This window comes from Drosophila tropicalis, unplaced genomic scaffold (assembly GCF_018151085.1).
Source record: "Drosophila tropicalis isolate 14030-0801.00 unplaced genomic scaffold, ASM1815108v1 contig_463, whole genome shotgun sequence".
NCBI classification, from domain to species: Eukaryota; Metazoa; Arthropoda; class Insecta; order Diptera; family Drosophilidae; genus Drosophila; species Drosophila tropicalis.
In genome coordinates, this window is record NW_027172929.1 from 3,050,636 (window position 1) to 3,075,622 (window position 24,987).

A 24,987-nucleotide genomic window follows, 5' to 3' on the forward strand; every position below is an offset into this window, starting at 1 on the left:
GGAACCGGATAAATGCAGCAACATCGAAATCGATCATCGGTATGTATCGATATTCAAGAAATGTCGATTTATCGATGTTGCTACCATCACTCGATTTGTTGTTTTTTTTATTGTTGTTTTTGTTCTCTTGTGGAAAAGACGTGGGTGGAAATGAGCGCGCAACGCAAAGTGAAAATTTAACCGAAAGAAGTGCCAAACGAGAAAAGAAAATTAATTCATAATTCAAATTGCCAATATCGTATTAAACTACAGAAATTCTACCATCTCTTCTAAAACGTAACGTATAAATTTCGCGCGTGTGTGTGTATATATTTCCACATTTTTTTTTTTTTATTTGCCTTTACCTGTTGCTCTATTTCTTGTTGTTGACTTGGCTAGCGTTGCCGCTGTTGCGCCGGCGTTTTGGAACGCGGCTAATTCTAATTGTTAACCCAAAAAGAAAAAACTCAAGCTTCAAATCTGGTTTTACGCTTGTTATTAGGGTCAAGCCCGAAAAAAAAACCTTAGCGCAACAAGTGACAAAAATTCTTAAGCATAAATTAAAACAGCATCCCAAAAACTAAATGAAAAGAAACAAAAAACTACGAGAACTGGAATTTCTTTTGTAAATACACAATTCTCTATTTTTTTCAAGATTTCATCTTTGCGCCTTTAACACTTTATTTTTTGTTTTCTGTTTTTATACTCTTTGGCAAAATTAAAAACAAAAAACGTGTACATATATTAAGTTTGGGCAGAATAACAAGCGTCTCCCAATTAGATTATATAGAAATGTGTGTACATAAATACATATGTATGTATGTACATATGTATGTATATTCCGGATCAATTGAAAGCTGTGTAAATACACTGTATTAAAATAGAATTTTAATTATATTGATTAGATTTCTTTAACAAATCGGTTGAGTTTAGATCGGAAAGCGTGTAGCGATTTCGTTGCTGCTCTCTATGGGTTTCCCTTCTTTTATTTTATTTTTTTTTTCTTTTTTTTTTTTGTGTTCTTTCTCTTCATCAACTTCAACTACAACAACAACAAAAAGAACAACAACAACTTTCCGGTTTTTCCACCAACTTCTTCAGCTTGGTGCTTTTTTTTTTTTTTTTTTTAACATCTTCGTGTCTTACGCGTCTTATGGTCTTTCAGCATCATTTGCAGAGGGAAAGGAGGAGAAAGATCGTAAACAAGCAAATAGAGTGAAAAATAAATAAAAATTCAATTCACGGCGATTGTGTGTGTGTAACAGAAAGAGAAAGAAGAAGGAGAAAGAGAGCGATCGAGAACGAGATAGAAACATACAAAAATACACCTATAGTTTTTTTGTCTGCCCAAGGATATTGACATAAATCATTCACGCTGGATTTGGGATACTACGAGGCTGTCAAAGGTAAGAACCAATTAAATACTAATAAGAATTAAAAAATGCAACTTTTAAGTTTTATAGCCAACATCCACACACACACGCACACAACACGCCCACTTAAAAAGTCTTACATAATCTGGTCTTGGACCCAGTTTCATTCAAACTGTAAAAGGGCATTCCTTTGCGTGTCAAGTCGTTAAAAAAAATGGCAAAATTGTTGTCGAATTGCTGGGAATTTGCATAAAATATTGAGAGAGTGTGTGTGTGTGTGAGAGAGAGAGGGAGAGATACTACTAGTAAAAGGGGGGGAGTAGGTGATTTGGCCCCTCCCAAGCCATAGTTCACACCTGATGCAGCAGGGTAGAAGTAGAGTCGGTGCTACTATGAAATTTCTCTTCCCCGCTCTCTCTCTCTCTCTGTCTCTTTACAGGTGCGACGTGTTTAAAGCCCGTCTTTAGCTCTCTCTCTGGCTCTCTGCGGTCATAAACTAGGCTAAATAGGGTCTTAGGCAAAGCACGTTTTAGTCTCTCTCTCTATTGGTATGTCTATCTCTTTTGCTCTCTCGCTCACTTGCTGACTTAAACCGCATTCCGCTTTTGAGTTTGCTCATTAGGCAACCCGTTAGGTCGGCACAGTTGGAGAGCCATTGCACATAAAAAAAGCAAAAGAAAACATAATAATAATAATAATAACGCTTACTATAATCACAATCATTCCTAGAAAAAAAAAGTTAGTAAATTAAATTACGCTTAAACGCAGAAAGAGATAGCTTAAGAGCAAGAGAGTAAGAGAGATAAAGAGTGTCAGATGCTAATGCCCTTAACCCCCTCCTCCACCTACCCCCTCTCTCCGACCACCCATAAATTTAAACAGATGCAACAGATGCCCTGACGGCAAAATATACAGATGAAACAAAAAAAAAAAAAAAAAAAAAACAAAACTGCAGCATCAACGGATTAAAAAAAAAAAATATCAGCCAGCTATCCAGCGCTTCTAAAACCCCCTGCCATTTACTTCATACCGATTGTTTGGGAAAATATAATTCTTCTCATTTAGTGCTGCATTTAATATTATTGATTAACTTTCTAACGGGAATCAACTAGTTTATTTGTAATTAATTTCTGATTATATCGACTTGGAACTAAATTAAGCTCTATATTAGCTGTATGTTTATAATCGAATGTCATAAAGAATTTTATTGCACTTTTATTTCGATACACTCCTTATTGCGAGAGAGGAAGAGAGATATACATACATATAGAGGGGGATATAAGCGAAACATAATTCCTATTTGCCAAACCAAGTTGGTCCATTTTTTGGTTTCTTTTTCACAATTTGCCCCCTTTCCCCCTACATACACACATTCACACACACACACACACACTTGTATGCATTCTGTCTGCACATTGTTGTTTGTTCTCCCTTTCATGGCAATTAGAAGTCGTTGCGGCTGCTGCAGCTGGCCATGGTCTGGTCTGGCCTGGGCCTCGGCCTGGGTCTGGGTCTGGCATTCTTAAGCATATATGTATGTATTTTGCTCAATTTGTGTGCTGTACTTTTCTACATACATACATATGTCTACAGATATAGAAATATACATATTTCTGTATGTATAGAGATATCTCTCCATATGATATTGTCTTTTGGGCTTTTAGGCAACCTTGCCTAATCCTCACATTCCCTCCAAATCAATCAATCAATCACATTTGCCCAATTTGCCCCTTTTGTAGGCAAGTTGAAAAAAGGCGCTGCTTACCAATCAATCAAAGCCAATCTATAAAATAAAATTAGTACAATTTGTGTGTGTGTTTTTTTTTTTTTTTGCCCCTCTATTTCGTAAATCAAATATGTAAGTGTTTCACATTCAACATTGTATAGATAAAGTTTTATAATTGCCATAATTGTAATAAAAAAAAAAAACACAACAACAAACCAGGCTAATTGTTGGGGTTGAAGTTGTTGCATTTAATTAAGTAAAAGAGAGTAAAGTGAATCAAGAGCAACTCGACCGACCGCACGACCGACCAATTGACTGATTTGAACTTGTACTCAAGATTGTTTAATCATAAATGATAAAAATCTCCTCCATTTAAGTAAAAACAAAGGAAAAGTAAAACTTACATCTTAAATCATTTGAGTCATATTGTAAATAAAAGGTCCTACTAAATAAGTATAAAAGGTATTGTTAACAAACCATTTGTTGTTGATTATTTTACAAATATAGTTTTGGTTGAGAAGATCACTACAAAGATCGCTTGAAATTTGGGAAAGTTAAACGAATCAGAGAATGTTCAGTTAATGTATCTAGTTTGGTATTGAAAGAACTTTTCAAGGGTCTGAATGGTGCCCTGAGGGGGGTTAGGCGCAGGACCTGTACCATTTGCTACTCCTGTCTAATGCGGTATTGCATTCTAATGGGGTTAAAATGCATTCCTTTTCTTCATCTACATATGTAGTTCATTTCAATCAATGACAAATAAATCTGTTTTTCTTTTTGAGACCCAATTATTATAAATATTTATTATTGAATAGCATTTGTTGTTATCAGCATGAATTTTTTTTTATTCATTTATAGTATATAACTAAGTCCATATTAGAAATATTAAAACCATATATGTATATAATATACATAATTAATATATTTAAATATAGCTTATGTCATGCGACATTGAAAGGCTTTGACTGTTAGTTGTTGATAAGAAATCAGGGACTGGTCACTAGGTGGGTTGACGGCACTTGACACGTTGATTTTGAATGATGATGACAACAACTTTGGGGGGAAAGTGCAAAATGGGCGTGGGAAAGGTAAAACAGAAACAGATAAAACTATATAAGTAGTGGTAGATATCAATTACCTATCGGTTTTCTTTTGTTTTTGCAACTATGTCATATATGTATATACATAGTTAGATAGTTTATCCAAAGTAATTTGCATTCCTAACCTCCATTCCACACACACACAGACAGAGAGAGAGCGAGAGAGAGGGGGAATACAAACACAGTTCTATAATAGAATAGATAAGTTCCAATTGGTTGACTGGCGATCTGTTTGCCAAGTGTGTCAGAGCTCCCATGCAAATTGCTGAAAAGGCAATTAGAAAAAAAAGCCACACACAAATATATACATATATATATAAATAACCGTAAGCAAAGTGCAAAACCGCTAGGAGAATGAGCAAATGAGAAGGCAATAGTCATTTATACTTGGACAGGTTAATTCTGTTGCTCTCTCCCTCTTTGTCTCTCTCTCTCTCTTTCTCTCTTGAACTCTAGCATCTAGCTCTCTCATTTCACTTGTCTATCAAATATAAACATATACATATATATATTATATAGATATTTTTTGTTTTTTTGGCTAAAACTTGGTTAAAACTTTAACTCGTTTTTTTATTATTTTTTTTTTTTAATGTGTTTTGTTGTTGTACGAAAAAATTTTTTTTTAAGCTCGCGCCAAAAACCAAAGGAAAAAAAAAACTTACACAGAAATGCACATTCAAGGCTACAACAACAACAACAGCAACACCAACAACAATTGCAACAACATCAACCAAGTTTCTCGGAAAACTGGTTCTTGTCTCTCGCCCCAAACCTCTCCCCATCCCCGTCCTCCACGCCCGCCTTCTTTCATACTCTTTTTGGGTTGGTTAATCGTGGTTTGCTTTCTTTTTTTTTTCTGTTTTGCCTGTCTTAAATGCAGTGTGGCCAAAAATATGCTAAGAGCTTATCAACAACAATAAGCAGAAAAATTTGCAGGAAATACCCACACACACAAGAGATACAAAATGTTTACATTTAGGACCTGTAATTTCACTGAAATTCAATTTTTAATTGAGGTTATGTGAAAGATCAAACACTCGAACACTCGTTCGATGAGTGAGCGATAAATAACTTACATATCTTTACGGTAAATGCACTGCAAGAAATCTATAACACCGGATCTTCCGGAAAATCGAGTAACTTCATAGAATTGGCCACAATCTTAATATTCGTTCATCCTCTAAGGGGATATTTATCTTCATAGGGAAAGGAAAATAAACACATCAATTGTTTGTTCTCTGTTCTAAACAAATAATAATGTAAATATAGAAAACTTTATGAAATCCTATTCCTATTCGATATCCCTTTATCCCTTTCGAAAAGTTGCAAATACATATGTTTTAGTGTTGTAAAATGACATTCAAAGATGGTGTAACATATCCTAGAAACAATTTTAGAATATTTATTTTATCACACTTTCTAAGTAATGTTTAATTTAAAAAATTATTAGAAAACGTTTCGCTTAAATTTAGTGATAGAAAATGTATTATATTCTATAAATTTTCCAGCCATTTCTTTAAACTCTGGCAAAACATAAAACTTACTCGATTTTCTTCCGATAAGGAAAACGAATTTCAAAACACTTTTCAGATCTCTCTCGTGTCTTAGCTTTCGATTTTGAATTTCAACGAAACTAAAACTGAATCCAAAGACAACGCCAACTGTCAGCGATTAAAGCGGCAACCTTGAAACTTACTTTTTAGTTGCCTTCCTTCTTTTTTGTTTGCCATCAGTGAAATTTCTCAGGCAATCTTTTTGGGGTCGCACCGCCCCCGTCCTCGTTCCCGCCTCAACCCCTTGCACCCCACAGCCAGTTTACCCGATTTTCAAGTTTTCAAAGCATTTGAAAACTTGCTTTTTGAGACTTCTTCTGTTTCTGTCTTTACTCTTTGACATGGCATTTTTTTTAAGTTTAAACATTTCGGATATAAAAACGGAAGTGGTTAAAATTATGTCTAAGCTTATCAGTATTATTTCACTAGAGGCACTCCCTTCCACTCCACTCCACTCCAGTCCACAATAATCTACAAACATTTTAACCTTGATTTATGTTTGGTTTGTTTTTAATTTGAGCAAATTGGCAATCATCTTGAACACAGAAAATAAAAGAATGAGAGTGAGAGGGGGAGAGAGAAATAAAAGAATTTAATGATCTTTGTGACAAGCAGCAGCAAATTGTTGTTCCCTCTTCATTGTTTGTTGTTTTTCGCATGGCGTCGAATCAAAATATTTAGTTTATTAGTTGCACAAAGTCAACATACAAACAAACAGAGACAAAAGAAGAAGGGGCAACTTTGTAATCGAGATGAAAGAAAGGATGCCACATCGGATCTTGGTCTTCTTTCCCTGAAGTTGAATTGTTGTTGCTGGGGCAATTAATTACATTTTGCGCACTTTATTTCCGTTTTACACCGACAGCGGTTGAATTTCGTAATTGTTTCTCTTTATTTTTGCCCTTCTAGACCCTGGCGGGGGTATATTAGCACAATCTGAGATTTTGGTCTCTTGTTTGCCCCAAGAAAACGAGAAATTTCAATGATATTTTGATTTTTAAAGAGCATTTTTTGTGTTTATATTGTTTCTGTTATAGTACCTACATTTTGTTGTATGCCAAGTCAAAACAGTTTAAGACAAAAGGGCTAAGAACCGAGAAGAAGATACAATATGAAGCCATAAAAGTGCCGCTTGTTCTGGGTTTCTGGCTTTTGTATTTGTGCATCTGAGACGACGACGACGACGACTAAGACCCTTGCGGGGGGACGAAAGACATGTGGTAGAAGAAGGTGTTGATGTTGATGATAGCCACACACACACACACACCCCCAACATTCCCCCTGCTAGTGTGTGTGTGTGTGTGTGTGTGGGGGCATTGATTTTAATTCCTTAATGCCAGCAGGCTAGCTAGCTGGCTAGAGGAATGGGCTGAAAGTCAGTCATCCAGCCAGCCAGTACACGGGTTTCAAGAACAATGCGCATGTGCTGTACTCGTAAATTGTTTTCTTTTTTGTACTTTGCATATACACTTCATACTATATACATACATATCTACGTGCTGCTGCTGACGACCGACCATCGACATCGATCGAAATCAAAAAGCGTAACAGAGTGAGAGAGGAGAGCAAAGCAGAAAATGCCAAATATTCAAAGCAGTTCCAACAACGGTCTCAGCTCAGCTGTGAAGATTGAGTTCTACACTGAAAGAAATTCCAAATTCAATTCTTAAACCATCTTAGCCATAGATTGGCAGTGACATAATTCAATTGGTGAATTTATTAAACCTTAGGACACGATCTTAACATATTTCTAGTGTAGCTTGCGGCTCACACAGCGTATGGAGGATTTTTGTAATACAAATCACCTTGTTAAGTCTATTTACCTCAAGTACTTGATTACGAGAAGACATGTAAATGAATCTTTCACATACTAAAATATGATTCGTATAAAGCACAATCAAAATATTACTCTAGAAAAAGACGAAACTGATTGAAAAAGGAATTATTATGAAGCTCATCAAGTAGTCGCATCTGAAGAAACATTTGAAGAACCATATGATGATTAATCGGAAATACGATTCATGTAACTTTTCAAAGCTTAGTTCTCTATTGATCAGCAATCGATAACCTTTCAAAAGAAGGGTTTTGAAAGATTTCAAATGGTCCGGTTGGATCCAATTTAAGTTTATGCATTTCGACTGCATTTAAACCCCCAAACGTAGACTCTCTTTTATGGCCATTTAGGGCAATCAATCGCTTAATTTTTATATATATTCCTAAAAGAATCACATATGAACATGACTTAGGGTAAATCTTTTTATATTTTAATCTTAGGTAATACCTTCAATTGCCACAAGGCATTATTTGCATGGCCAATTTTTCAAGTGTATGTGACAAGAAACCCATGCTTGAGCCCTCTTTTAAGGCTTACCTTGCTGGAGGCTTTTTTGTTTTTGCCCTGTTGTTGCTGTTGTTGTCTTGCCGCTTTGGTTGGCGGCTCCCTACCCTATATACATACATACATATATACATACATATAAACATACCAATTCCAATCCCAAGCGATCCGATACGAGAATGTAGTGGGTACCTACATTTTGGCATACTTTGGCGTACTTTTTCTCTCTCGGTGTGTGTGTGTGTGTGTGTGTGTTTTGGTTTATGTTATGGGCATTATGCGTTCCACTTCTTTCACATGGGGAGACTTTTACCTTGAATACCAATATATTGGCCGCCCTAAACGTTGCTCTGTCCAACCAACCGGTAGATCGGTGAAAACGTTTTAGCCAAAAATTCTCATGGATAAACATCATGACGACGATCATGATGATGATGATGATGATGACAAAAGCAAAAATAAAATGAATTGTCTTTGTGTAATCCAGGTACCCATTTTATTTTTCTTTTCGTTTGTTTTATTTTAGCAAAATTACTCAGAAAGTCGCAATGTTATCTGTCTAATGAGGCTAAGGTTCTGGTTTTTTTTTTTTTTTTATTATTTCTTAGCCTAGCGGAAAAGGTGACTTAGCTCAAAAGCTAATTTTACAAGCAATTTATGACTTTCTTTCAGTTTGCCTTTAGTGGACTTTACCGGTATCTTTCAACTTCTATATATACACATATAGATCTATTTATTTCCAAAAGATAGTGCCCAGTGTTGGGCCCTCTTGTTGGGGTCTTATCACTTCCACAAATGCGATAAACTTTAAAGTATTGCAAAAACGAAATGAAGAAGAAGTATTGATGTGACAAAAACTGCAAAGTGCAGAAATTGATAGCAAAAAAAAAAAAAAGAATTCGCTGCTAAAAATGATGTCAGCAGTAAATTTGAACAAAACACATACATATGAAATAAAACATTCAAGTATGTCTGTCTGAGTATGACTCAGCTTGAGAATAGTATAAAACTAAGTTGATTAATTAGCTGGGAATGTGAACGCCAAAGAGAGACCCCCATCTAGAGTCTAGACTCATCGAGTCGAGATCATTTTGATCTCTGTCTCTGGCTCAGCCTCTCTTTCTCGTGTGACTCTCAATCAATTTGCATTTAACCTTGAGGAACAACTGCAACAACTGCATTAACAATTAGTTATTACAACTACATATATTGATTTAGTATAAAAAGTCATCCGATTGCATAAAGTTACAAATTCGTTTTATTTTCTTTTGTTCCATCTCAAAATAAAATTACACGCTTAAATAACAAAATATTTGCTTAAATGCTGACATCAGACAATTACTATATAGATATATACATATGTATATATTTGAGAGCGGGAGAACAGAGACGTCAGCTACGTGGTGGAGCTGAAATTCTTTTGGAGCTGGAGTTGTTTTTCTTTTTGAGTTTTTTACCGGTTTTCTTAAAACTGTTTCGTCTGTTTAGCATTGTAGCGTGAAGTCTTGAGACTACCAAAAAAAAATATACATATGTATGTATGTATGTAAATGTTTATGTTTGTATGTTTTTTTTTTTTTTATGCCGCAAGGCAAAAAGATACATATTCTGTTCCCATATAATAAAAGGTTATATTCAGTTTATAAAGATGGAAATCCGAAAATGCTGAACAAAATCAATCGATAAAAGTTATGAAATTCAAAAAATCATTGAAATGTTTTTTATTTATACATAGAAAAATGCAATATTGTATTCAAAAATGGCAAAGATGTAATTGATATTACTGAAAATCTTAAGATTTGTTTTATCAGACCCTTTCGAAAACCTTTTCCAAGACCGTTACATGGAATTTGAGAAAGAAGCTTGGAAATTCTGCTAAAATAATGATGAGATTTTTATTAAAAATGATTTTGAAATGGTCTAATATTGAAAAGAAGCCTGAATTAATTTCAATTTCATCCCCCTCGGAATTAAAGTTAAGCTAATACAAACAAAGTTTTAATATATTCAAACATGATCTTATCAAAATTATATTGAAAAAGCAAGGGAAGAAAATTCGCTTGGCATTTAAATAAATATTTGACTTCCTCTTTTTCGTTTAACATTTTTTATGACTGAAATTCTTAGAGGCTTATCATATTTTTATACCAAAAATAATGTTCAATTTTTGAGTTGGCTTTTTGTTGTTGTTGTTTTCAAAGTTGCCCTACCCAATCAATCGACACAAAGTTTTGCTTAGTTATGTTTCTTGTTTTTGTTTTTCTTTTTATGTCATTCGAAGAGTGAGAGAGAGACTTTCTCTTTAGCTCTTATAATGAAGATTATTGTAAAGCCCTTCAAAAATTAGAAACATGTGGAAAAAAAAAATGAAATCATCTGTCATCTGCATTCATATTTTCGGGGGATTCTCTAATTAATAGGCATTGTCTAAAATAAGCCCATATCTACCACCCACTTGACCATTTCCTCTAAGTCTCTCTCTCGCTCTCGTTGTCATGACTTAATCTCAGATCATTTGCATATGTACATACATATATAGAAAAAAAATCAACCAACACGTGTGAAATCGAAACCAAAACTGAACAAAATATAATAATAATGTGACTCAGAGTGTCTCTGTAAATGTTAATGAAAAATACACATAGAAAGATACTCGACTCATGGCTAAAGTTTAAATATTTGTACAATTATCTAACACTTTTTTTTTTTTGTTTCTTCTTAAGCACTCAGTCACTCATTGTTGTTGTTATTGGGGGAGGTTACCAAGTGTTGGTTGGATATTCTAAAATATTTCCGTTTCCCCAGGAAGTTACCGAACCCAAAATAATTTGTTATCTCGAGAAACTTTCAACTGGGTAACTAGGGGAAGGTCTTTTCAAAAGTAATAGAAAAACCGACGACGACCTACGTATGTATGTATGTATGTATTTCCTATCAGCAGCTGCTTTAGTTTTAATTAAAATGTACCAAGGGAAACAAAATACCGACAATCAAAAAAAGCAAATGAAGAAAACAAAAAAAGATCTTCGTCTACAAGTTGACATCTTATGGGAAACATTTCAATTTCAATTCCAATTTCATTTTTGACAGCTAAAGAGAAGAATAGAGTGATATGAATGCTCCCCGCCCCATTCCCCTTTAAACCCCCCCCACTCTACTTTACTCTATCTTTTGACTATTTCAATATCAAACTTGGTGTTAATTGAAATCATGTGATGACACATTTGTATATATATTCACAGGGTAACCCTATGAATTTTTAATTGGGCTAAGCCTGTGAACTGAAATTCCAAATAATTGAAAATCCACGTAAACAAGTCAATAAGACGACTGAAAAATACACTTTTCCCCTTTACAAGGGAGAGGAAAAGAGTAAATCAAAATGCTTATTCTCTCTCTCTCTCATCACTTAACAGCTCATAAAAAAAAAAAAAAAACAAAATCAAAATTATATTGAAAAACAATTTTCTCAATTTCTTTCGGCAATCCATTTGTTTATAATGTTTTATGGTTTTATTGTCTTTTATTTTTTTTTGGGTTTTTAATGAATTTCAAACGATTTTCAATGCGTTTTTTATGAGACACCGAAATGAACTTAACTGAACTGAAGAAACCTCGGTTTGTTATTACAGAAGACGACGACCATTAACGGTGATCAACAAAGTGTTTAATGAAAAAACAAATATTTTATATTGCATTTTAAACCTCCAATCCAAAAAAACGAAAACAAAAGGCAAGCCATTGCCCATTGCGTAACCCAAAACAAAAAAAAAAAAAAAAAAAAAAAGTTTTCAATTACAATTGTGAACAACATTTTATTAATTTTGGGCATACATCATCAATAAATCGAAAGAATTTTATTTTATTTTGTCCTCTACTTTAACAATTTTTATTTTTTGTTTTTTCTGTTCTCTGACAATGAGTTATGAATAAATTATATTAAGTTGTTCTTTAAAGCACCTCTTGGGTGAGACAATCAGCATATGGTTAAGAAGACGCCAACGAGACGTGGGTTATTTTGGCCATAAAGAATGTTTGTATACCCTTTGCAATGCCAATTCTTTTCTCAGGAGCTCCCAAAAACTCTTCTAGGGCTATTATTCCGAAGGTCTCGACTGAAAGTCTACAAAAGTGTACTTATTCTTTAAGAATTCATCAAAATCTTTAAAATTTCAAAAGTCGTTTTCTGTCTTTTCGTTTGTGTATTTATAAGAATTGCTATAAGTTACTTATGGGAATGGCAAAGGACTTGGGATTGATGTCTATCCTTTGGATTCTGATGATATTATGAACTATTACTATTACTATTAACTTTGTCAATATCAAACTAAAATATTTCGAGTTGAAGCCTTATTTTATGTACTGTATATCAGTGATATATGTATTTGATGTTTAATTCAAGAAACTTGGACCATAATTAATCAAAGCATTTTAGTTACAGTTCCACTGTCGAGTCGCTAATTCTTTGAAAACTCTAATTGTCTGGCACTTCCCTCTAGAAGACTGACAGACAGACTGTCCGACTGACTAGCTGACCGTCCGTAGGTTATGACAAATAAAAGGAAATCAATCAAAGATGTGCAAACCAGTTTCTCATACACCTAATGTGATGCGGGGTCCCTCTTTGGGGTTAATCTAGCGCCTCATCTGTTACAGAAACCATTCAATTTAATAGGCCCATATCCGCCATAACGAATCTTAATTACACTTTAAGACGCGTGCTCTCTTCTGAGACTAGATATAATTAATGAATCGATTGCCTATGACTTGGCATCGATTAAAATTCATAAAAATTTAACAACGCCCCATTATAAATTCTAAAGGGTAAAATTTGCAGTGTTTTTGTCATTTTAATTGATTTTTATTATTGTGCGAAAAAGAAAGAAGCGAAAAATGTTAAGTGAAATTTTTTGAATGACGACCAACCCAAAGCGTGTTGGAGTGATCAGCGATCGACCGACCGACCGACCGACCGACCGACTCCCTGTTGTTAAATGGCACAAGCTTAACCAAAAAAAAAAAAAAAAAAAAACCAGCAGCTGCTGCAAAACCATTCTTTGTCTACACTCACAGAGATTTCTATTTGCTAAATGATGTCATCAGTGGACTATTTGGATGGACTTTTGTTGCCCCTTGAACCACTCCACACCCTTTGGATGGGCTTTGGTTTTGAAACCTATACAAAAAGTTATATTCCCACCGATAGAAATAGAAAAAAAAAAACAGTTAATTGGGATTGGTATTGTAATTAGGAAGAATAAACAAACAACAAATTTCACGGACAAATTTCAAAGCCAATTTTGCTTCTGAAAGGTTTTGAATTCATCTGGGAAACATTTGCATGCCAACCAATGAACAAATTCAGTAGCCAAAAATTATTTCATCGAGGGCGAGCGATGATGATGATGATGATGACAAGAGGGAGAGTGTAAGGGGGTGTGGGTGAGAGCTGTGGCGCATGCGCAAAAGAAGAACACGTAACGTAAATTTCTGAGGCAGCTGGCTACATAGCCACCACCCGCCCGATGATGTCATGGGCAAATGTTTATCTATATAGTGCGGGTGTTTTATATACAATATATACATATATATATATTGTTCGACCGCCCCCTTTGCGCTTAAAAGAAGGCGTGACAAATGCCAAAAAAAAAAATAACTCACACAAACACACTTATTGTTAGACTTCTTGATTCGATAGAAAGAATAACTTCAGAAGCATTAATAATGGCCAATGAATGATGATGGTTAGAGATGGTAGAAGGAAAGAGATGATAAAGATAGAGAAGTACCTGTGTGTGTGTGTGTGTGTGAGGGGGTGATGAGAAGTGGTAGGAGACAAGAAATTGACTAATTTTCGCAAATAACTTTTGGGGCACACACATTATAAAGCACGAATGAGCGTACCAAAGCGCAATAAAACACAATTTCGATTTCAACAAAACCCAACTATATAACTATATGATACATAATCGTATATGTCTGTACATATGTACATATATAAGACATGTACGTGTCGAAGAAGTATTACGAATATTGTAGTTATGAGTTAATAATAATAATGATGATGCCCCTAAAAAATGTCTGGCAATCATTTCAGGTAAACTAAATGATTGATCAAAGGAATAAATTGCATAGATAGACGACAGATTTGAATTATCAACATTTACATGTCTGCTATAACTCTATAGCTTATCTGAATGAAATGAAATGCTGGAATGCCATTGAGTGCAAAGCATTATCTATTCCGCATTTCAATTCGAGCTTGTAACCGATTAAATGGGTAATTACAAATATAAAGACTTTAGATAGAGAGTAATTCCCCCTTGAGGATCTGCCTGTTCCCTGCTGCTCTTTATTGTATCTACACACACATATACATACATAGATCTCTCTGTCGGTTAAGGTTTTTGTCTTTTTGCTTTGTTTTTGGACGTTTTCTCTTTTTTGAAAATTGTTTTAACATGCCAAGCACAGACAAAAGAATTTATAACATTGTTTTCTGTGACTGACTCTCTGAAGCCTATTTGTTGTTGTTGTTGCTCAAAGTCAAAACTGAATTTTAATTTGATTTGTTTTTGTTTAGATATATTTTAGCGACTGATGAGGTAATTTTATGTATGAAATTTCAAACAACAAGTTCCCAAAATAGGCAAAAAAAAAAAAAAAAAAAAAAAAAATGGTTGTCGTTCTACAGGTCTCATTATTTAATGTTAGAAAAACAAAAATCAACAACAACAACAAACGAATTGTATTCTAAAGAAATGTCTGTGAAATGAACATTGTTGTTGTTGTTGTTGTTGTTGTTTTATCTTTCTCTCAATCAGAAATGTAATTTAAATTCGAGCTCCAAAAGAAAAAGAAGAAGAAATTTTAAACGCTAAACGCCTGGCGCATTTAAATGATTTAGCAATTTTTTAATTTTTAACTATATTTTGTATTTACATACATAGATATCTTTTGGCATTAAATGTTTATTGATTTATGTAAATTTTTTGTTAAAGTTCTTCTTTCTTTTTTGAGGTTATTGCACGAATTATTCATTAGGTTTATCGATGTAGAACATTTATGTATGTAGATATAGAAACATGAAGCTACTGAAATTTTGATCGAGGCGGGATAACAAGAAAGATGAAAACCCATAGAGAGATCGTTCTCCATGTATTTATTTATAAACATCCAGTGACATGGCCTAATCCAGGGGATGGAGGTGGGGGCCCAAACAAAACCAGTCCGTGTGTTCATCAAATGACTTGAGAGATATGTATGTATGTATGTATGTATGTAGATACCCTGTAGCAAGTAAAAGACCGACTGCAAAATTTGCTAATTTAATTAACCATTAGAACTATTTAGCACAACAAATAAAATGTGTTAAAATTAAAGTCATGGTAAATAGTTCAAGCTCAAATTGTTGTAATAATCTTTGAAATCTTTCTAGAGCATATCGTATGTGCTCCTTTTGCAGCTGCTGTTACACACCCACACCCACACCCACACCCACACACACACACACATGTGTGCTCCTTATGTCGTGGATGTAAAATGATTTTTATTTATATTTAACTATTTGCCTGGAGAGTGTCGTTGCTTCTTCTGTATGTTTATTTTAGTGTAGCCTGTAAACAGGATGCTTTATGACTTTGTTTCCAAAAGGAAAACGAAATGTTAAACTAAAAATACATTTTAAATGCAGCTGCATGCAATGCAATGCATCTAGTGTGCTCTCAAAATGGGGACGAGGAGTTTACATTTTATCTTAGACTTTTATTTATGTATGTATATTCGTATATTTTCCAGATAAATGGCCCTTTTTAGAGGCCTGTCTCTGATCATTTTTAAATACGAACAACTCTCGAATTGAGGTCAACTGCTGATGTTGATTGATTTTATCTTTAAGGGTGAAAACCCTTTGATATTACTTAAGAAAAATTTGTTACAGGTTTGCAAACCAAACCTACATACATACATATATAGAATATTATTTCAATCTTTTAATAGTTACCATTAAACGGATTCCATCAGAAAATAAATCATGAAAATACATTGGAACACTGACTCCTAATGGAATTTCCCTTTCATAATTGAAATACTTGCAATATGAGTAAGTGTGGATAGTTTTGGATTTGTTTAATGGATTTCAATTTAAAAACCAAATGGTAAACAATAACTTTTGTTAATTACTTCTGTCCCCGTTTCTATAACTGTTATATAGTAGGCACTTATTTCTATAATTTGCCCCACAAAAAGCCTAAAGGTATGCCGCATTTCGTTTCATGGGGCATTCTTTCCCTTTCATAACCAATTGATAACAGAAATTATCGCGGCTATGGTAAAGTTTTATTGCCATACAGAGTGCCCGAGGTTTTTTTTTTGTGTCGTTGTTGTTATTTGTATTGCAATTTTGTTGTTTTCTTTTTGTTGTATTGTTTAGTTTTCACCTCTATATTTTTTTAATTGATTTCTGTTTCTGCTTACACCCGCTAACCTTAGCCCCCTCCACCGTCTTCTTGGTCCACATATTGCTATTGATATTTGCTTGAAGCAAAGTGTTTTGTTTGGCCGACTCTTTAGAAGAATGGAATGCCTTGTAGATGACCTCAGCCAAGGGGTTGGGCCTTCGATGGTGGGTGGTTAATAATTTTTTCTAAGATTTTGTTGAAATTAATGATCTTTTATGCAAATGATGACAATTGTGAGATAGAGAGAGAGAGAGAGAGAGAGGGATAGAGAGATGGAACAAAGGGTGTTGACTTGTCAAATGTGGATAGATTGAAAATGGTTAAATTTATGACAGTGGCTAAAATAACTCTATATTCCGTGATATCTATAAATAATATAGCGCTCATCGTACTCAACATAATCGCTGCTGGCAAGAACTAAACAACATATGCGTCAAGGTTTATCACAAGATAAGATAAACCTTCCGTCAAACTGTTGTTGGAATGCCAATTCAAGGGATTTCCGCACTATAGAGATGTAAAGAGAGGGACAGAGCGAGAGAGAGAGAAAGAGAGAGCAATGTGATTGGATTGGGTCTCCATCCAGCCTACTACCTTCTCATATCAGTTTAGCTTTAATACACTAAACCACTCGGGGCGATAACGATAAAAGGAATTCACCATAGAGCCCTCCATTCCACCCACCACCCACCATAAGAAGAAGAATTTTTTCTGCCACTTTCGGTTTTTTTTTTGTTGTTTTTGCTTGTCGTGTTTGTTGTATTTGTATCATTTTTTGTATTTTTTTTCTTTTATAATTTTTCGTAGTCGTCTGACATCTGATAAAATTACTTTACCAGTGTCCAAACTGCCTTCGAGACAAAACGACAAGAGAATACGAAACACGAAACACAAGTGTGCTTTGATATAACAAAAATAATTCAAAAACCAAAAAATATTCAATGTTTTACACGCCATATAAATAATCAAACATTCAAAAACATTTTAACATACAAACACAACCTACAATACGAATTCTGATTTCAAATAACAAAAAAACAACAAGAAATAATCCAAAAAAATTATCAGTTTTGGCTGTTTGGTTGGTTTTTGGTGGTTCTGCTGGTGGTGCTTAATGCTGATGGTGGTGTTGGTTAACGGTGGATCTGAAAGCCCTCTAAATATCCACACATAATGGAATATAATAGCGTTTTGCGTTCAAATTTCACAAGAAATGAATACAGGAGATATATATCGTTTGATCGCCAATCGTTGGGTATGTTTTTTTTTTTTTTTTATAAATATCCTGAACTTGAACTTTCCAAATGTATGTGTGTTGGCTGTGGTGGCGTCATGAAATTATCATTATGTACATAATATTATACAATTTCATCGAAAAAGAGCAAATTCCAATGAAAGCTATGCGACAAAGTGAAAGGGGCGGGGTTGGGGTTCTTTGAAATAAGGAAGCCAAAATAGTGAAATTTCTTATCAGTCTTTTGTGATAAGCAAATATTTGACGAATGAGTGTCGACTCATAAGTAATTCACTCATTCTTTTATTATTTTTTGATTTGTTACCGTTTTTGTTTTTAGTACAAATTTCTTAATTATTACGTAAGTTCTTCTCATGTGTGTGTGTGTGTAGATAAGACCCTAAGGGTATATAAATTACTTGAATTATGGAAATTTCTGGTTAATGAACATGATGAAGAAAACAAGGACATATAACTTGTTGATAGTTTCTGAGAGTATTTCAAAACAAAACTAATTTGTTGCTTTTCGGGCTCATGATGATGTAGTTGACTTGATAAAAGTTTCTGTTGGTTTTAAATTTAGGCATTACGTGTAAAATAATCGCATCTAAACGACAGGTCTAAGTTTAGTCACAAAATGGAATTTTATAGACACCTATAGAGCGGAGCGATTGCGATAATTTCTTATCAGTTGTGCTAGCAAACTTAATTGCCAATGCCATATAAGGTATGTGAGAGTGTGTGGGTGTGCGTGTGTTTGTATCAGATATTCAGGTGTTAAATTTCGCCCACCCAACTATTGATTTAGGGTTGGAATTGTTTAAAGCCAAAGCCGGCTCGCCTTGCCACTAAACACTTGGCTAAAATCAAAACAAAATAACTAAACGTTTTCTGTTTTTGTCTTTTCGACTTAAGTACATACATATGTACATGAATACATATGTATGTGTGTTGGTTTTGCTTTTGCTATTTCTATGTTTTCACTTTTCAACTAATCCTTATTTTATTTCAATCGTTTTTCCTTTCACATAGCATCACAATATGAGCCCGGTGGCTATTCAACACTTCAGGGTTCATCGAATCGAAATTCTGCCAATATGACCCAACGTGATGGCATTATTAAGTTTGAAAATGAACGGATTAAGACACTGCAGGAGGAACGTTTACACATACAGAAGAAAACATTTACAAAATGGATGAATTCGTTTCTGATCAAGGTAAGGCAGATGGAGAAAGAGAGAGACGGAGCAAAAGAACTAGAAAAAAATTGTAACTTTCTTTCATATTTCTATTCCAATTTATATAGGCCAAAATGGAGGTCGAAGACCTATTCACAGATCTAGCCGATGGCATCAAGTTACTCAAATTGCTTGAGATTATATCGTCGGAGAAACTGGGAAAACCGAATAGCGGACGCATGCGTGTACATAAAATCGAAAATGTCAACAAGAGTCTGGCATTCTTGCACACCAAGGTGAGTGTTTTCAAATAGAAAGAGATGCACATACCCTGAAGAAAGAGGGTGGAGTGGGAGGTGAAAGAAAGAGAAAGAGAGAGGGAGAGATATAGATAGAGTAGGCCTACGCATGTGTAGAAAGTGCAAGTCGCGCTTGCGCAGCTGCGCGTGGCCATGGCCATTGCGTGCTTTGTTTGTCTTATGAGATTGTGATGAGGATGATGTTGTTGGGATGGAGGACGCATTGAGGGGGGAGGAGTTGCAGCAATTGAAGTTGGATGTATGGACTACGACAACTGCCAAAGCCAAGAGAAACACATACATACGTACATGTATATGTACATATGTATGTATGTGTGTGTATATTGTATATATTTAATTACCTTTGTTTTTTTTTTTTTTTTTGTTTTTCCTTCTTTCTTTCGTTTTTTTGTTTTTTGTTTTTCTGGTGTTGTGGCAATTTTTCTTAAAGAAATATTTGCATACTTTCTAATGCATTTTCCTAAAGTTACTTTCATTGCATCATCATCATCATTATCATCATCATGATGAATTTCAAATTGCTGCATAGAGATGAGAAGAGATGGAAGCCAGTGCCATGCAATCGACATAGTTTCATTGTTAGTTAGTTAGTTGGGGGGCCTAATCTAATTAGAAACAAAGACAAAAGCTGTTAATGCCTATTAAATGCCAGTAAACTCTTTTTTTTTTTTTTACATACACTCATGTGTATATACATATGTATGTAGATGTGTGTGTGTGTGTGTATGTCTATTTCACTTGGTTCAGTGAAAGTTTTTTACTTTTAGTTTTTTTTTTCGTATTTTGGGTTTGTCTGGTTTTTTTTTTTGTGACAACAGCATTCAATGCATTTTAATTGGTTTTTTTTTTTTTTGGCTTGAAGAAGCATTTCTCGTTCACGCCCAAGTGAACAACATATTCGTTATGTTTTTTTGTAGGAAGGATTTTTTTGGGTCGCTTCATTGAAGCATTACCCCAAACACACACAGCTCTTGGAATCACTTAAATTTTAATTTACTCTACTCTACACCTTGACGACGATGAAGACGAAGACGCCTTCTATGTACTTCAATTTTGTGGGTTCTTTTGTATTATTCTCTGTTCGAAATCTCATTAATCAGGTTCTGGGCATGCGCCACAGTCATATATCTGTACGTACATATGTATACTCATCGTTTGTTACGATTTGCCCATACATACATATCTTTCATATGTAGTGTCTCTGTCTCTATATACATACATACATACATAACTTATGCTTTCTTCGCCCATGTTTATCACATTTTTGTGGGGGGGGGGGAGGTCTACATGGGGTCTACCTGTGTTCGCTTTGAATCCGTGCCCTGACCTACTATAAATAAATTCAAATGTCGACCCATATGAACCCCAACGCAGTTAAACCAACAAGGTAAATGGATAGAACAAGAGAAAGAGAGAGGGGGAGAGAGAGAGAGAAAGACGGGTCAAACACCTCGGCGTGAGGCTACCTACACCTGATAATGCGTGACTTCGTAGAGACCCAGTTCAGTTTGTAACTTGATACGCGTTCAGCTTATGTCTTTTCCCTTCCACTGTCATCTCACCCTCCTTGAGACAGACAAAAGATGAACGAATAATGCAAATGATTTCTATTTTCTACAACACAGGTGCGCTTGGAGTCAATTGGTGCTGAGGACATTGTCGATGGTAATCCCAGATTGATTTTAGGTCTGATATGGACAATCATTTTGCGATTTCAAATTCAGGAAATTGAAATCGATGTTGTAAGTAATAATTGTGTAGAAGACTGTTCGTCTTGTCAGATTTGATACGATTTGATTTATGTGATTGGCAATTCAAACAGGATGAAGAAAACGAATCCAGTGAGAAACGTTCAGCCAAAGATGCTCTGCTATTGTGGTGCCAACGGAGAACGCATGGCTATCAGGGTGTTAATATCACGGACTTTACATCATCGTGGCGTTCCGGTTTGGGTTTCAATGCCCTTATCCATTCACATCGTCCCGATCTGTTTGAATACAGTACGATTGTCAATTCGAAAAATTCCAATTTGGATAATCTAAATCATGCCTTTGATACGGCAGCCAATGAATTGGGCATACCAAGGTGAGTCTCGACCTCCTCCCCCTTCCCATGTCATTCCAACATTTTGTAAATTTTTATTCCATTTTCAGTTTGCTTGATGCTGAGGATGTTGACTCGCAACGGCCCGATGAGAAATCGATCTTGACCTATGTGGCCTCATACTATCACACCTTTGCACGCATGAAGAACGAACAGAAGAGCGGCAAGCGTATAGCGAATGTAAGTTTCGAATTCTTTTTGGGGGGGGATTGGAGACTGGGTCGGATGGCACCAATGCAGCGTAACGCCATGACATTCCATAGTTAACGCTCTACTTCACTTTGGGGGATTGGCCTGTCCGTGAAGAGTCTATCATTGACCCTTTCTTTTTGTCTTTGCCTTTCTTTCTGTCTTTCCCTTGAATGATGTCTAGATTGTGGGCCAACTTATGGATGCAGATCGCAAGAAAATGCAATATGAACGCCTTACCACCAATCTATTAAGCTGGATACGACAAAAGACATTGGAACTGGAGCAGCGCAATTTACCCAATTCATTGGAAGGCATTCAACGTGAACTATTGGCCTTTAAGGAATATCGCACCATCGAGAAACCACCAAAGTAAGCGACATATGTCAGAATAAATATAAATATTATTAATCAATTATCTTTTTAAATATAGATACAAAGAGCGTAGCGAAATCGAAGCCCTATACTTTACGGTTAACACTTTGCTGAAGGCTTTGAACCAACCGCCTTACAATCCTCAAGAGGGTCAACTGGTAAATGACATTGAGAAGGCCTGGCAAATTCTTGAGTATGCCGAACACAATCGGGAGGTGGCCCTGCGTGAAGAGCTCTTGCGTCAGGAGAAATTGGAACAACTTAACTATAAGTTCGAAAAGAAATCTGTGCTCCGTGAGGGTTATCTGAAGGAGATGATTCAAGTTTTATCCGATCCGCGCTACTTGCGTCAAGTCGATGCCACATTGAAGAAACACGAGGCCATCTCGGCAGATATTTTGGCACGTGTGGAACGATTCAATGATCTGACAGCCATGGCCAATGAATTGGAGAAGGAGAACTATCATGGCAAGGAACGTGTAAAGAAACGTGAACAAGAGGTCATGGAAAAGTGGCGCAAGTTGTTAGAGCTTTTGGAGAATCAACGTTTGAATTTATCCCAGATGAGCAATCTAATGAATTTACTGCGAGAGATTGCTAGTACCACAGAGTTGGTGAGGGAACTGCAACAGCAGTTTGCCTCCGAGGATGTTGGTCCACATTTATTGGGTGTCGAAGAGTTGCTGCAGGCTCATTCCCTGCAAGAATTGCAGGTTAATACCTACGGCGAGACTCTAAAGCGTTTCAATCGCCAGGCACTGCCCTACAAGAACTCAGAGCACAAGGATGCTGCTATACTGGCCACCCGTTTGGCAGAATTGGAGAAGGCATATTCGGAACTGCTTAAGCGTTCTGCTGATCGTCGTGCCCGACTGGAGGAGGCCCGTAATTTCCATCATTTCATGGAGGACTATGACAATGAGGAGAGTTGGCTAGTGGACAAACAACGCATCTGCAAGACAGGCATCACTGCCAAAGACTTAAGGGCTGTGCTCTCCCTGCAGCAAAAGCACAAGGCCCTTGAGGATGAGATCAAGTCACGTAAACCGAAATCATCCCAAATGTCGGACGCTGGCAAGCGTCTGATCGGTGAGAGACATCCACGAGCAAGTGAGATCCAAAGTCGTATTGATTCTCTAGCCGAACACTGGCAAGCCTTGGAAGCCCTGGTCGAGCTAAGACGACGCCAACTGGAAGATGCCGCCGAGGCTTATCAGTTTTACACCGATGCCAATGAGGCCGAGTCGTGGTTGAATGAAAAAATGGCTTTGGTGAATTCAAAGGATTATGGCAACGATGAGCCCTCGGCTCAGGCTCTACTCCAGCGTCATAGGGACTTGCAAGGAGAGCTCAATGCATATTCGGGAGATATTCTCAATTTGAATCAGCAGGCTGACAAACTGATCAAGGCTGGCATATGCACGTTGGAACTATCGGCTGTCGAACCTGATTTACCTGAAGTCGAGCAAGAAGAGTGGGTAAATGAAACAAGATTGGTGCCCAAAGAAGTCTGGGAGGATGAATGGGTGGAGAAATTGGAACACAAGAAAGTAACCGAAACGAAAATGTTACCTCATGTACGATCTCTGTTTCCGTTCGAGGGTCAGGGCATGAAAATGGATAAGGGTGAGGTGATGCTCCTCAAATCCAAGACCAACGACGATTGGTGGTGCGTACGCAAGGATAATGGACACGAAGGCTTTGTGCCGGCCAACTATGTGCGAGAGATTGAGCCACGTCCAGTGGCCTGCATTGTGCCCAAGGCAGAGAAGGTCAAATCTTTGCAGAAGGTGAAGAAAACAATTCTTGTGCGTCAAGTGGTGCCAGTGAAGAGAATCAAGCCGGTTAGTGTTGCACCCAAGCCACTTGTGCAACGGCGAACCTCCAATCAGAGCATCAACGAGAATGCTGATAGCGTTGAAAAGCGCCAGCAAAGAATCAATGCCACGTACGATCAATTGCAAGAGATGGCCCAAAAGCGACATGCCCTGCTCGAGGATTCCATTCATCTGTTTGGCTTCTATCGCGAATGCGATGACTTTGAGAAGTGGATGAAGGAGAAGGAACGCATGATCAAGTCTGATGATGGAGAAGGCGTTGAAAACGCTAAACGTAAATTCGAGAAATTCATCACCGACCTCTCAGCGGCCTCTAAGCGTGTGGAGGAGATTGACGGTGCCGTGGATACTTTCCGCCATCAGGGTCACTCACAGCTGGATAAGATCATTGCTCGTCAGCGTCAAATTCATCAGATCTGGCAGCGACTTAACCATGCCAAGGCCCAACGGGAAAAGAGTCTCGAAGGTGCCTCAAGTGTGGAGCTTTTCAATCGCACCTGCGACGAGGCTAAGGTCTGGATGAGCGAGAAGATGTTGCAATTGGATACAGCAGTCATCACTCCAGATCTGAAAACCGTTCAGGCTTTGCAGCGTCGTCATCAGAACTTGGAGCGTGAACTGGCCCCAGTGGAAGACAAGGTCAATCGGGTCATCTACTTGGGTAACTCGGTAAAGAATGCTTATCCCGCCGAACGTGACAATGTCAATGCCAGACAGCAGGAGGTCCAGGACATGTGGCAACAGGTCCAACAGCGTGGCAATGATCTACGTGCCCGCATCGAAAGCGAGGTGGGTCAACAGATCTTCAACAACAGTGCCAAGACTTTGCTCGCCTGGATCGATTCAGTTAAGGATCAACTTAATGCCGATGAATCTGCCCGCGATGTAGAGACTGCCAACAATCTGCTAAAGAAACACAACGACTTGGGCGATGACATTCGAGCCCATGATACCGAATTCGTTGAGGTCATCCAACTGGGCAAGCAACTGTCCGATGGCAAACCCCATATGGCCGAAACGGTTGTTGTTATCGAACGCCTTAAGGCCGAACAGGATGCCATTCACCGTGGCTGGGCGGAAAAACAGAAATGGTTGCTCCAATGCGTCGAATTGCAAATGTTCAACCGTGAGGCCGACAAAATCGATGCCACCACAAAGAGTCATGAGGCCTTCTTGGAGTACAATAATTTGGGCGTAAGTAGTGTGGGAGTGAATAGTTGTC

The 24,987-nt window shown here is 36.6% G+C and overlaps 1 protein-coding gene across 6 annotated transcripts in view; it reads left to right on the forward strand.

Annotated features, from left to right (window-relative positions):
* The first annotated feature begins 127 nt into the window (after positions 1-127).
* The window catches only part of kst (spectrin beta chain, non-erythrocytic 5 kst), a 35,539-nt gene continuing 10,679 nt past the window's right edge, over positions 128-24,987 (forward strand). For 4 of the 6 annotated variants that reach the window (XM_068286995.1, XM_068286996.1, XM_068286998.1 and 1 more), the window contains exons 1-8: positions 17,490-17,783; positions 18,795-18,979; positions 19,069-19,236; positions 20,886-21,002; positions 21,083-21,345; positions 21,414-21,543; positions 21,737-21,924; positions 21,986-24,959. In XM_068286995.1, the coding sequence (XP_068143096.1) occupies positions 17,702-17,783; positions 18,795-18,979; positions 19,069-19,236; positions 20,886-21,002; positions 21,083-21,345; positions 21,414-21,543; positions 21,737-21,924; positions 21,986-24,959 (4,107 nt within the window). In that variant the 5' untranslated portion in view covers positions 17,490-17,701. Of the gene's footprint in view, positions 277-1,144; positions 1,386-17,488; positions 17,784-18,794; positions 18,980-19,068; positions 19,237-20,885; positions 21,003-21,082; positions 21,346-21,413; positions 21,544-21,736; positions 21,925-21,985; positions 24,960-24,987 lie in introns of those variants that run through there. The other 2 variants (XM_068286997.1, XM_068286999.1) reach the window with 2 other exon arrangements.